The sequence below is a fragment of the Mandrillus leucophaeus genome, unplaced genomic scaffold (genome assembly GCF_000951045.1).
Source record: "Mandrillus leucophaeus isolate KB7577 unplaced genomic scaffold, Mleu.le_1.0 Scaffold206, whole genome shotgun sequence".
Lineage (NCBI taxonomy): Eukaryota > Metazoa > Chordata > Mammalia > Primates > Cercopithecidae > Mandrillus > Mandrillus leucophaeus.
In genome coordinates this window covers 2,231,100-2,242,717 of record NW_012102099.1, presented here as the reverse complement: position 1 = coordinate 2,242,717, position 11,618 = coordinate 2,231,100, and the positions used below count along the sequence as shown (strand labels likewise).

At 36.8% G+C, this 11,618-nt stretch overlaps 1 protein-coding gene across 1 annotated transcript; it reads right to left on the bottom strand.

The window, feature by feature from the left end:
- Positions 1 to 5,773: 5,773 nt before the first annotated feature.
- Positions 5,774 to 7,471, bottom strand: DEFB127 (defensin, beta 127). Its single transcript, XM_011979828.1, has 2 exons — positions 7,348 to 7,471; positions 5,774 to 6,145 (listed from the first exon to the last, which is right to left on the bottom strand). Exons 1-2 carry the CDS (start codon positions 7,382 to 7,384, stop codon positions 5,913 to 5,915), a joined length of 270 nt encoding a protein of 89 aa, XP_011835218.1. The 5' UTR covers positions 7,385 to 7,471; the 3' UTR covers positions 5,774 to 5,912.
- Between the last annotated feature and the right edge of the window lie 4,147 nt (positions 7,472 to 11,618).

The window sequence follows — 11,618 nt, the reverse complement described above, 5'->3', positions numbered from 1 at the left end:
AGCCATACCTGTGCCTAAAAAGCATTGGCTGAGCGTGGTATGTGTCTGTAGTCCCAGTTACTCAAGAGACTGAGGCAGGATTCCTTGAGCCTAGGAGTTTGAGGTTTACAGTGAGCTATGGTGGCACCACTGCATTCCAGCCTGGGCTACAGAGTGACACTGTGACATCTGTCTTTAAAAAAAAAAAAAAAGAAAGAAAGAAAAGAAATGAAATGAAATCACCACTTAACTTCATAGAGGTATCTGCACTTTCATATTTATTGAAGCATTATTCACAATAGTCAAGATTTTGAAACAACTGAAATGTCTGTTGATGGATGAATGGATAAACTATGACATACACACACAATGGAATATTATTTACTCTTAGAAAAGGAGATCCTGCCATTTGCCAAGGCATGAATGAACATGGAGGACATTATGCTAAATAAAATCAACTGACACAGAAAGAAAAATACTGCACTATTTCACTTATACATGGAATCTTAAAAAAAAAAAAGAAAAGGAAAGTTGAATACACGGAGATAGAGAATAAAGTGTTGTTACCAGGGGTGTGGTTGGAGGGGAAGGAAATGGAGATATGTAGGTCAAAGGATAAAACATCTCAGATATGTAAGATTCAAAAAGTCTGGAGATCTAATGTACAACATGAGGTCTATGATAATATTTTATTTTATTTGGAATTTTTGTTTAGAAAGTAGATTTTAGGTGCTCTTGCCACACACACACACACACACACACACACACAAAGGGAAACTATGTTAGATGATGAATGTGTTAATTTGCCTGACTAGAGTGACCATTTCACAATGTATATCAAAATGTCATGTTGTACACCACAAATATGTGCAATAAAAAATAAAGTGAGGGTGTTTTTTTTGTTTTTTTTTTTTGTGGTCAGTATATAGTCAGGTCTTTTAAAATCCAATCTTACAATCTCTTTTAATTGGTGTATTTAGATCAGTGGTCCCTAGCCTTTTTGGCAGCAGGGACCAGTTTAATGCAGTCCATTTTTCCATAAACTGGCAGGGATGGGAAGATGGTTTCGGGATGAAACTGTTCCACTTTGGATCATCAGGCATTGGATTCTCATAAGGAGCACACAACCTAGATCCCTTGCATGCGCAGTTGACAATAAAGTTCAAGCTGCTATGAGGATCTAATGCCGCAGCTGGTCTGACAGGAGGCAGAGCTCAGGTGGTAATGCTCGCTCCCACTGCCGCTCACCTCCTGCTGTGTGGCCCAGTTCCTAACAAGCCACAAACCTATACCAGTCCATGGCCTGGGGCGTAGGGACTCCTGATTTAGATCATTTATATTAAATGTAATTATTGGTGTGTTATATTAAAACCTAATATCTTTCCTAGCATTTTTAGATGCTTCATTACTTGGGCAGAGAACTTCCATATGGGACAAAGCTTGTGGTGTTGGTCCCAGATTTTTAAAGATGAAGGAAATGGTCTAGGAAGTCCCAGAACTAATAAGTGCATTTTTAATGTAATGGTCTCCAAATGGGGCATTGGATATCACTAATATCAGAGTTTAGAATAAGAGTGAGTCCACCTGTCATAAATACATAAAAATTGACAAAGTGCTAATCATTAGGGATGGGATACACATTATTTATTATAATAAAGAAGACAAGTAAGCAAACACCTTCAACATCTAATTATAGGGAAAAAAACTAAGGAGAAATTTAGATTCAGAGAGTGATTAGAAAAGACAAGAAATAACGGAATGGAAACATTCCTCAGAAGACTATTACCAATTGGGTAGCAGTGGTTATATAAATTATGAGTTTGAGAATTTAAAAATTACAGAATTTTGTTGTTAAATGGATACATGGGCCCTAATGGGGTTCTGACAAAGTTTACACTGGTCTGTAACAAAATGAAAAAAATTAGAATGGTAGAACAAAATTTTAAGAGACAGGAATGCATTTAGTTAAAAGTCTGTTTTCTTCTAATATGGCATACATACATATTTTTAGGTGGTGAAATTTCTTTCACTTTTGAAATGATGGTGAGAGTTGATCATAAATTGATGATAAATTATGGTAATAATTGGTAAACTTCTGTAAACCAAAAATATCTTTAAAAATTACTGATGCAGGAAGTTCAGGACTGGAAGAATCATAACAGAGGACAATATAAATGAAAAATAAATGTCTGTTTAAAGCCATAAAAAAGCCTATGGCAAGATAGAAGATCATATTTGAAAACAAACTGTATGAAAAACAAGTGTGTACAAGTTTTTGCATATGATGTTTTCTGTTTGCTTTCAAGTTTTGTTGTTTACATTTTGGTTTACATATCACCAAAGTAATGTTACTGTATGTGTAACTATAATTAGTTGAGAAAATTGCATGATTAACATTTATATCCATAGTCTTTATATAATCTCTATGTTATTTATATGCTCATGTTTAAGAGAAATGAGGAGGTTTATAATATAACAATGAACATACTCTATAATGAAAATTTGTGGGGTGATGCTCAATCTGTATATAGAGAGGAACATAAAAGAAGGAAGGCTTTTCTTTTATAAAGATAAACATGTGCCTAACAAAGTTACAAAAAAGAAAAGTATACCGAAAATAAAAAATAGAAATATGACAGTAAATTGTGCACTTAAAACAGGTGAATTTTATGGTATGCAAAAGTTTTTGAAAAACAAGAAAAAAAGAACATTAGTGAAGATATCTTTGTGTGTGTCTGTGTGTGTGTGTGTGTGTGTGTATGTTCTAATACAAATTTATTTTAAAAAGCAGGCTATGAGCTGGATTTGACCTGACAGCAGTAGTTTGTTCACCCTGGTCTAAGTTATTCCTGATTTAAAAATATATATATATAAAACAAAATAAAACACAAACCTCCATTCTCATAGATTAACTTCCCAAAAGGTTATTTCTGGCAGTGCTAGATGTCTATTTTAGGTCAAAAGAATGACCCTGTTCTCATGGTCACTCAGGGCTTCAGGCTGACAGAGGCTGTATGTCAACAGTGCTTCCACAATCACCTTGACAGAGAGATAAGAGATGGTTAAACCACACACTGGCTTTTTTTTTTTTTTTTTGAGACAGAGTCTCACTCTGTCACCTAGGCTGGAGTGCAGAGGCACAATCTTGGCTCATTGCAACCTCCGCCTTCTGGGCTCAAGTGATTTTCCTGCCTCAGCCTCCCAAGTAGCTGGGATTATAGGCGCCCGCCACCATGCCTGGCTCATTTTTGTGTTTTTAGTAGAGACAGGGTTTCACCACCATGGCCAGGCTGGTCTCAAACTCCTGACATCAGGTGATCTGCCTGCCTCGGCATCGCAGAGTGCTGAGATTACAGGTGTGAGCCACTGCACATGGACACACTGGCTCTTAAGTTTCCACTTGGAAGTGAACCTGTCACTTTCAATCACTTCTAATTGGGCAATGCAAGTTGCAGTCTAAGAAATGGAAACTACACTAAAATTAATGAAGAAAATTTGTTTTCTGTAAAGATAAATCAGATTAATAAGTGAATGTGAGACTTATCAAGAAAAAAGAGAAAATACACAAATAATAGATGTCAGAAATGAAAAAGATGTCATTACATATCTTACAGGCATTAATAAGAAAAAGAAGACATTACAAACTATTTTAGGATAGCAAGCATAAAAATCTTAGAAAATGGGAAAAGTATACATGCCAAAATACAACAGTTGACTAGAAGACATAGAAAACTGAATTGCCTTTTAACCTGCAATAAACTTAATCTCTAACAATACTTCCTGTAAAGAGTTCTGTTCCAGTTGACTTTACCATTAGATTCTACCAAACATTCAATGTAGAACTGAGAAGCTCTTTCGTAAATAAGAAGAAAAGGAATGTGCCAAATTGATTTTGTGGTTAGTTTTCCAAAATTTAAATACATTTTCAGTTTTAGAATAGTTTTAGATTTATAGAAATGTTGCAAAGATAATACAGAGAGCTCCTAAATATTCACCCAGTTTCTGCTATTGTTAACATCTTATATTACCACAATGCAACCATCACAGCTAAATACATTGCTACTAAATGACTCTACACTTACTATTATTACTATTATCACCACTAGTTTTTCCTTAATGTTCTTTTCCTGTTTCAAGAGTCCATCCAGGATACCACATTACCTTCAGTTGTCCTGTCTCTTTAGCCTTCTCTGATCTTTGACTGTGGCTCAGAATTTCTTCCTTTTTGATAAATTTGACAGTTTTGAGAAATACTCGTCAAATATTGTTTAGAATGCCACTGAATTTGAGTTTCTCTGATGTTTTTCATTGTTTGTCTTGGGTTGCAGGGTTTTGGGAGGAAGAAAACAGAAGTGAAGTGCCATTCTCATCATATCATATCACAGGTTTGTGCTATAAACATGATTTCTCCATAAAATCTGAAACATGACCTTATCAGGTTTATCCATGTGAAATTATTTTTTAACTCCTTTCCACACACTTCTCTTTGGAAACAAGTCACTAAACACAGCCTATGCTCAAGGGAGAGGGAGGTCAAGCTCCACCTCCTTAAGCAGGGAATATCTGTATGAATTATTGGGAATTATTCTGTATGGCACATCTGTTCTCACCAATTTGCTAATTTATTCAATTATTTGTTCATATCATCATAGACTCATAGATATTTATTATATGTTGTATTATAATCTAATGCTATCTTATTTATTTTATTGCTCAAATTGTTGCAGCTTTGGTCATTTGAAGCTCTTTTAGACTGACTCCTGTGTCCCTTTAATATGACCCTATCCTTTGATTTTTAAGCAATTGCTTACTTTCTGGCACCACGAGATATTCTAGGCTTGTCTTACATACTCCCTATCCCAGCCCTAGAACACCAGAGAGAGATATTAAGAGAACACATGCCACACATTAGTGGTAAATGTTACAGTGGATGAACTAAATCTTTAAAATGCTTGTAATTGTTATGGTGAAACGATATAAGAAACAAAACTAGAAAATGACTGTGAAATGTAGTTGAAGAAGAAACTTTCCATGTTAATGGTATTCAGAAGGTACATCTTTAAGAATTCAGCAGAGTATGTACATGGATTATTCTTCTTGCATATCAAGACAACAAAAGCACTACAATTTGGACCAATTCCGAGATCTTTTACATTTCCCCTAAACTCCAAACGGCCCCAATAACAAAAAAGATGAACACATTAACAACAACAACAAAGGAAAAACTGAAAAACGTTTGTGTTGGAGTTATTTACTTAGGTCTTCCTCCACTTTATCAGGAAGTGGTGAGCTCCACTGCTGAGCTCCACAACAGTGGAATTTTATTTATCTCTATCTTCCCAGTTCACTGCTGGTACACAGTAGCTTAGGAAATCAGGCTTCCCCCATAGTTCAAATTTGAGTGCTCTGTTCTTCATCCAAACAAAGTGCATGTATAGTTTCCTGAAATGTTCTGTCTTTTCCAGTTTCCTTCCATTAGTTGATGCCATTCTGTTCACTCAAATTGCCTTTCCTACCAAACCTAATCCATTGAAATCCTACTTATTATTACAAGACACTGCTTTATTCCTAAACGTACTCATGTATTTCCCCTGAATATTTGCTTCACCTTTCCCTCTCCTAAATTACATGTCAATGTTTCTGAGTTTCTTATTCCAGACTTGCAGACTATAGGATTTTTTTTAGTGCACTTGTCATATCCCCTTTTCAAGGAGAGGTTCTGAGTTCTTACCAATTCTTTACCTAGTATATAATGAGTGTTCAATCCCTGGTTAAAGAACAAAATGAGACAGAAAACTGGCAATGCACTTTATTAGAATATGCTGGAAGGTCATTTTAAGGATAAAGAAAGCAGAAGGAAGAAGATGTAGATCTCATCGCCTTAGTTTATTAGGCTAGGTTGAGAAGCAAGTGAACAGGAAATTGTATTTGATTTATGTCTTCAAGATTGGGAATTTTTCTGTTATTGTAACATAGTCTTGAGGAAGAGTCAGTGCTAGTGTTGCTGGCTTTGGATGAGGTGAGTTTGTAATTTTTTTACATGCTTCTAGTTCCTTGATATTGAGGCAACAATATCTCCCATTTTCACATAGTGCATTTACTCTGCAGATTTTCCTGCAATGTCCTTGTACATAGTTATCCCAGCACGTCTTAAGTTGTTCAGTTACTATACACAGAAAGGAGCAATAGGACAATATCAGTGTTTGAGACTGAAGGCACGTTGATTTTGGGGAAGATAGAGAAGGTTTGTAGGAATTAGGGGTATGGGGTATCCACAAGGCAGACCCTCATATATTCCAAAGAGGATTTTCCAACAAGGTCAACCTCAGTGTTTGTATTTAACTGGATCACTTGTATTTAGGTCCTGTGAGGTTTTAGGCCTCCCTTTAACATCTGATAGACTCCGCCAAGAACATAAGATCTTGTCTGAGAAAATAAAGGAGCTGAACCCTTGATTCTAGGCTATAGAACTATGCTCTACATAGGAACCTCAGCAAATCTGCCTCCATCCTGAATGCTCCCAGGGCACTACTTACTACTGTATCTCCTCTGATGCCCAGAGAACAACATATTGTTACTATGTGTTTATGTCTGAGTCAAACTATTCTCCTGAGTTCAAACCCACTATCAGGGTCAAGAATGACTTTCATGTTATCCAGTGAGGTAGTGAACTATTGGGTCTTAGGAATGTAGAGGGCCAGGAATAGGCCATTGCTGTTCTCATAATAAGGGACACATGTAAGAGATCTGGTTTTGAAAGAGGAAAGGAAACTCTAATTTTTAAGTTCTTAATATGTGCCAAGTTTCACATGGGTTATATCATTTAATAAAAACCCCTGTTAACCAGGTGTCATTATCTCCATAAATGAGGAAACTGAGGCTCCTACAGTCTTCACTACTTACTGAAAGTTGACAAACTAGTAGATATTGAAGACATGTTTCTTAAACCTAATTCCAAAATTTGCATCTTCCTCTATTCACACACTGCAGTATAATAGAGAATGCACACACACACACACACACACACACACACATATATTTGAGTAAAAGGAAATATAGCTGAGCATCAGAGTAAAAACCATATCCAAAGACATAAAGGTATCCCTAGATATTGGGATCATTCCTTTCTATAACAACACATCTTTCCCAGAAGCAATTATGACCTCTTTCTAGCTCTGTGAGTATTCCTTTTTAAGGCTAGTACCATGGAATAAGGCTCCAGAAAGAGGAAATTTCTGATGATGTTGGATAAACTTTAGCCATCTTTGAGGGCTCTATTTCCCTTTAGTGTGGATTATGAAGTTCCCTTTGGCTCTTGAAAATACTCCATCCCACTGTTGATTCGAGTGAGCCTCTGGTTTGGTTTACCTGTGGGTTTCTGGAACAGCAGAATTACAATGATCATGAAGAGCCCCACGGCCAGGCTTTCCAGAAGAGGTGCAGCCAAAGCTTTTGGTCCAGTGAACTGCACACTATGCTACCTTCCTTAGAGACTTGGATTCTTATGCACTGAACCAGAACAGATGGGATGATATGAAGTGTGTCCCTAAACTTCTGAACTGTGAACTTTGCATCATGTAGGCAGACACAGGAAATTTGAGGTCACCCACTTTACCCCCACATGGAATAGAGACACAGCATGTTCCATCCCATTGCACTGAATGCCACTCTGTAGGCTGTAGACTGGTGGGAAGAATCTGTGCTTTTCCTACTTTGACTCTCTGCGCAGCTGGACCAAGATCGAAATGTACTCACCTCCAAAAGTGAATATGGCAATATAAACCATGACATAAATCTGAAACTCCAACAATAAGAATTTCTAGTAGGTTTCTTGCACATTTGGAAAGGAGGTATAATGTAGTTGGGTCTGATCTGAGGTCACCTGACTTTTTATAAAAACACCAAGAACATACACTGGGGAAAGTATACCCTCTTCAATAAATCATGCTGAAGAAACTGGATTTCCATATGCAGAAGAATACATATTATGTGTATATATACACACACACACATACATATATACAAATATATGCACACAATGGAATACTATACATATATACACACAATGGAATATATATATATATATACGATGGAATACTATTCACCCATAAAAATAATGAAATTCTGTCCTTTGCAAAAACATGGATATAGCCTGGAGGACATTATGTTACATGAAATGTCAGGCACAGAAAAATCACCACATGTTTCTATTTATATATGGGAGCTAAAAAAGTTGAGCACACGGAAGTAGAGAGTAGGGTTGCAGATATTAATATTAGAGGCTGGTAATGATTAGGGAGAGGGGTGGATGGAGTGAGATTGGCTAATGGATGCAAAATTATAGCTAGATAGGAGGAATGACTTCTCGTGTTGCAGCACTGTAAGGTGAATATGGTTAACTACAATTTATTGTATACTTTTAAAGGCTAGAAGAGAGGATTTTGAATGTTCCCAATACAAAAGATAAATGTTTGAGGTGACAGATATGCTAATTACCCTGGTTTGATCATTACACATTGTATACATGTATTGAAATATATATATATATATCACTTTGTGTCCTATAAATATGTACAATTATGTGTCAACTAAAAATAAAAGGAAAAATGGCTAAAATGGCCAACATTATGTCATATATTTAACCACAGTTAGAAAAAAAAGATGCATGAGGGTATTTTTTTTCTACCAGTTGTACCTTGTCTTTGAAAATATTAAAACGTTGCCACAAGGAATCGATGTTTACCTAGATCATTCTTTGATCATTGATTGCAGTTTTCAAAAATTTCAACCCTGTTAACCACTGAGATGCATTAAATAAAGAAGCCAGTTGGCTTAGATGAGCCCTATGGCCATTATTCAGGTCACATAGTGGTTTTACACAAGAATATGTTTACACTGAGAGATAGTGACATAGAAGAAATCATTTTCAGAGGCAAATGTAAATTTAAGAGCAGTTACCTCAGAGGTCTCAAGGATCACCTCTCTTTACTTTTGCCACCAGCTTTTATATGGCTTAAGTCCTAGTCAAGGAATTGGTCTTATTATTTACAGTCTTCCTGTGAATGCAAACTTTCCTTATAGGTGACTTGGTGGTGGAGCATCAAATAAAGACCCTAAGTCTGAGCACTCAGGAGAAATACAAAAAGCCTTCATATTAAAGTTGTATTTCTGAAGCTGGATGTTAAATTAGTAATAATAAATATAAGGATAGGAATGGGTCCTGAGAGCAAGGACAAATTTCTAATAAAACAAACAAATAAAAATAAAATTATAATATTCATATTAGCAGAAGAAAACATGATCTATCCAACAGAAACTAAAAAAAATGAGGAATAGATAAGTCACAACTGGAGGGCAGAAAAAAGTCCTTATGATAGATCAGTAGTTATAATACATTGACATAGCGTAAACTCACTGATTAGATGACAAGGCAATAAAATATCACAAAGCAAGTGGAAGCAGGGTGAGATCACAGGACCACCGGATGGGGCGAAATTAAAATTGCTAATGAGGTTTCAGCACGCATTGTTATTGATAACATCTTATCAGGAAACAGGATTTGAGAGCAGACAATCTGTCTGACCAACATTTATTAGGCGGGAATTTTTCTTGTCCTAATAAGCCTGGGAGCACTACAGGAGACCTGGGCTTATTTCATCCCTTCGGCTTCGACCATAAAAGACGGCACGCCTTGAGGGGGCCGTCTATAAACCCACCCTCAGGGCGCATTCTCTTTCTCAGGGATGTTCCTTGCTGAGAAAAAGAATTCAGTGACATGTCTCCTATTTGCTTTTGAAAGAGGAGAAATACGGCTCTGTTCCATCCAGCTCACTGGCGGTGAGAAGTCTTATCTCTGGTGTTCCCTGAACATTGCTATTATTCTGTTCTTTTTTCAAGATGCCCAGATTTCATATTGTTCGAACACTCATGCTCTACAAACAATTTGTGCATCTGACACAATCATCACAGGGTCCTGAGGCGACATTTATCCTCCTCAGCTTACGAAGAAGATGACAAGATTAAGAGATTGAAGTAAAGACAGGCATAGGAAATCACAAAGGTATTGATTGAGGAAGTGATAAGTGTCCGTGAAACCTTCACAATTTATGTTCTCCTGCCGCGGCTTCAGCTGGTCCCTCCTTTCGGGGTCCCTGACTTCCCACAACAATTTTCAATCTATTTTTCTCTGTTTTTAGGTTGAGTAATTCTATAGATCTGTCTTATCTTTCCTCTGTCATGTTCCATCTACTATTGAGCCTATACAGTGACTTTTTCTTTTTTACTTTGATTACATTTTATAAAGTTATAATTTCCATTTGATTACTTTTTCTTTTTCTTTTTCTTTTTCTTTTTTTTTTTTGAGATGAAGTCTCGCTCTGTTGCCCAGGCTGGAGTGCAGTGGCGTGATCTCAGCTCACTGCAACCTCCGCCTCCCAGGTTCACGCCATCCTCCTGCCTCAGCCTCCCAAGTAGTTGGGACTACAGGCGCCTGTCACCATGCCCAGCTAATCTTTTGTATTTTTTTCAGTAGAGACGGGATTTCACTGTGTTAGCCAGGATGGTCTCGATCTCCTGACCTCGTGATCCACCCGCTTCAGTCTCCCAAAGTGCTGGGAATACAGGCGTGAGCCACCGCGCCCAGCCTGTATCTTCTATTCCTTTGCTGAGATTTTCCTAATTTGTAGTTTTATTCAAATGTATCCACAGTCCCACTAATATATTATTTTTGCTTTTGTTGCTTGTGGTTTTGAGGTCGTATTCAAGTAACTGTTGCCTAGATCAAAGTCATGAATATATTCCCTTCTGTTTCATTTTAGGAGGTTTACGTTTGCCAGGCTCACATTTAAATCTTTAAATCCATTTTGAGTTTGTGTGTGTGCGTGTGGTGTAAGATAAGGATCCATTTCATTTGTTTTGCCTGTGGAAATCCAGTTTTCCCAACACCATCTGTTGAAGTGACTATCATTTCTGTATTACATATTCTTGGTATTATCATTGAAGATCGTTTGTCGCACAGCAAAGGAAACAGTCAACAGAGTGAGAAGGCAGTTTATGGGATGGGAGGAAAATACTTGCCCACCATATATCACATGAGGTTAATATTAAAAATATATAAGAAACGTACACAACTCAGTAGCGAAAAACTGATAGCCCACTTGAAAATCGGGCAAAGACCTGAATAGAAATCTTTCTAAAGAAGACGTAAAAGTGGCTAACAATTGTATGGAAAGGTGCTCAACATCACTAATCATCAGGGAAATGCAAATCAAAACCACAATGAGAAATCACTTCACACTTGTTAGGATGACTATTATCACAAAGACAAGAGATCACAAGTATTGGTGAGAATATAAAGAAAAGGGAACTTTTGCACACTGTTGGTGGAAATGTAAATTAGCACAGCAATTCTGTAAAACAGTGTGGAGGCTTCTCAAAAAAATAAAAACAGAACTGGTATATGACCCATCAATCCCTCAACTCGGTATATACCAAAAAGAAATGAAATCAGCACCATGTAGAGATATCTGTGCTCAGCATTATTCACAATAGCCAAGATATGAAATCAACCTAAGTTGATAGATGAAGACATTATCGTCTATCAACATCGATAGATGAATACATTAAATAAATTGTATATA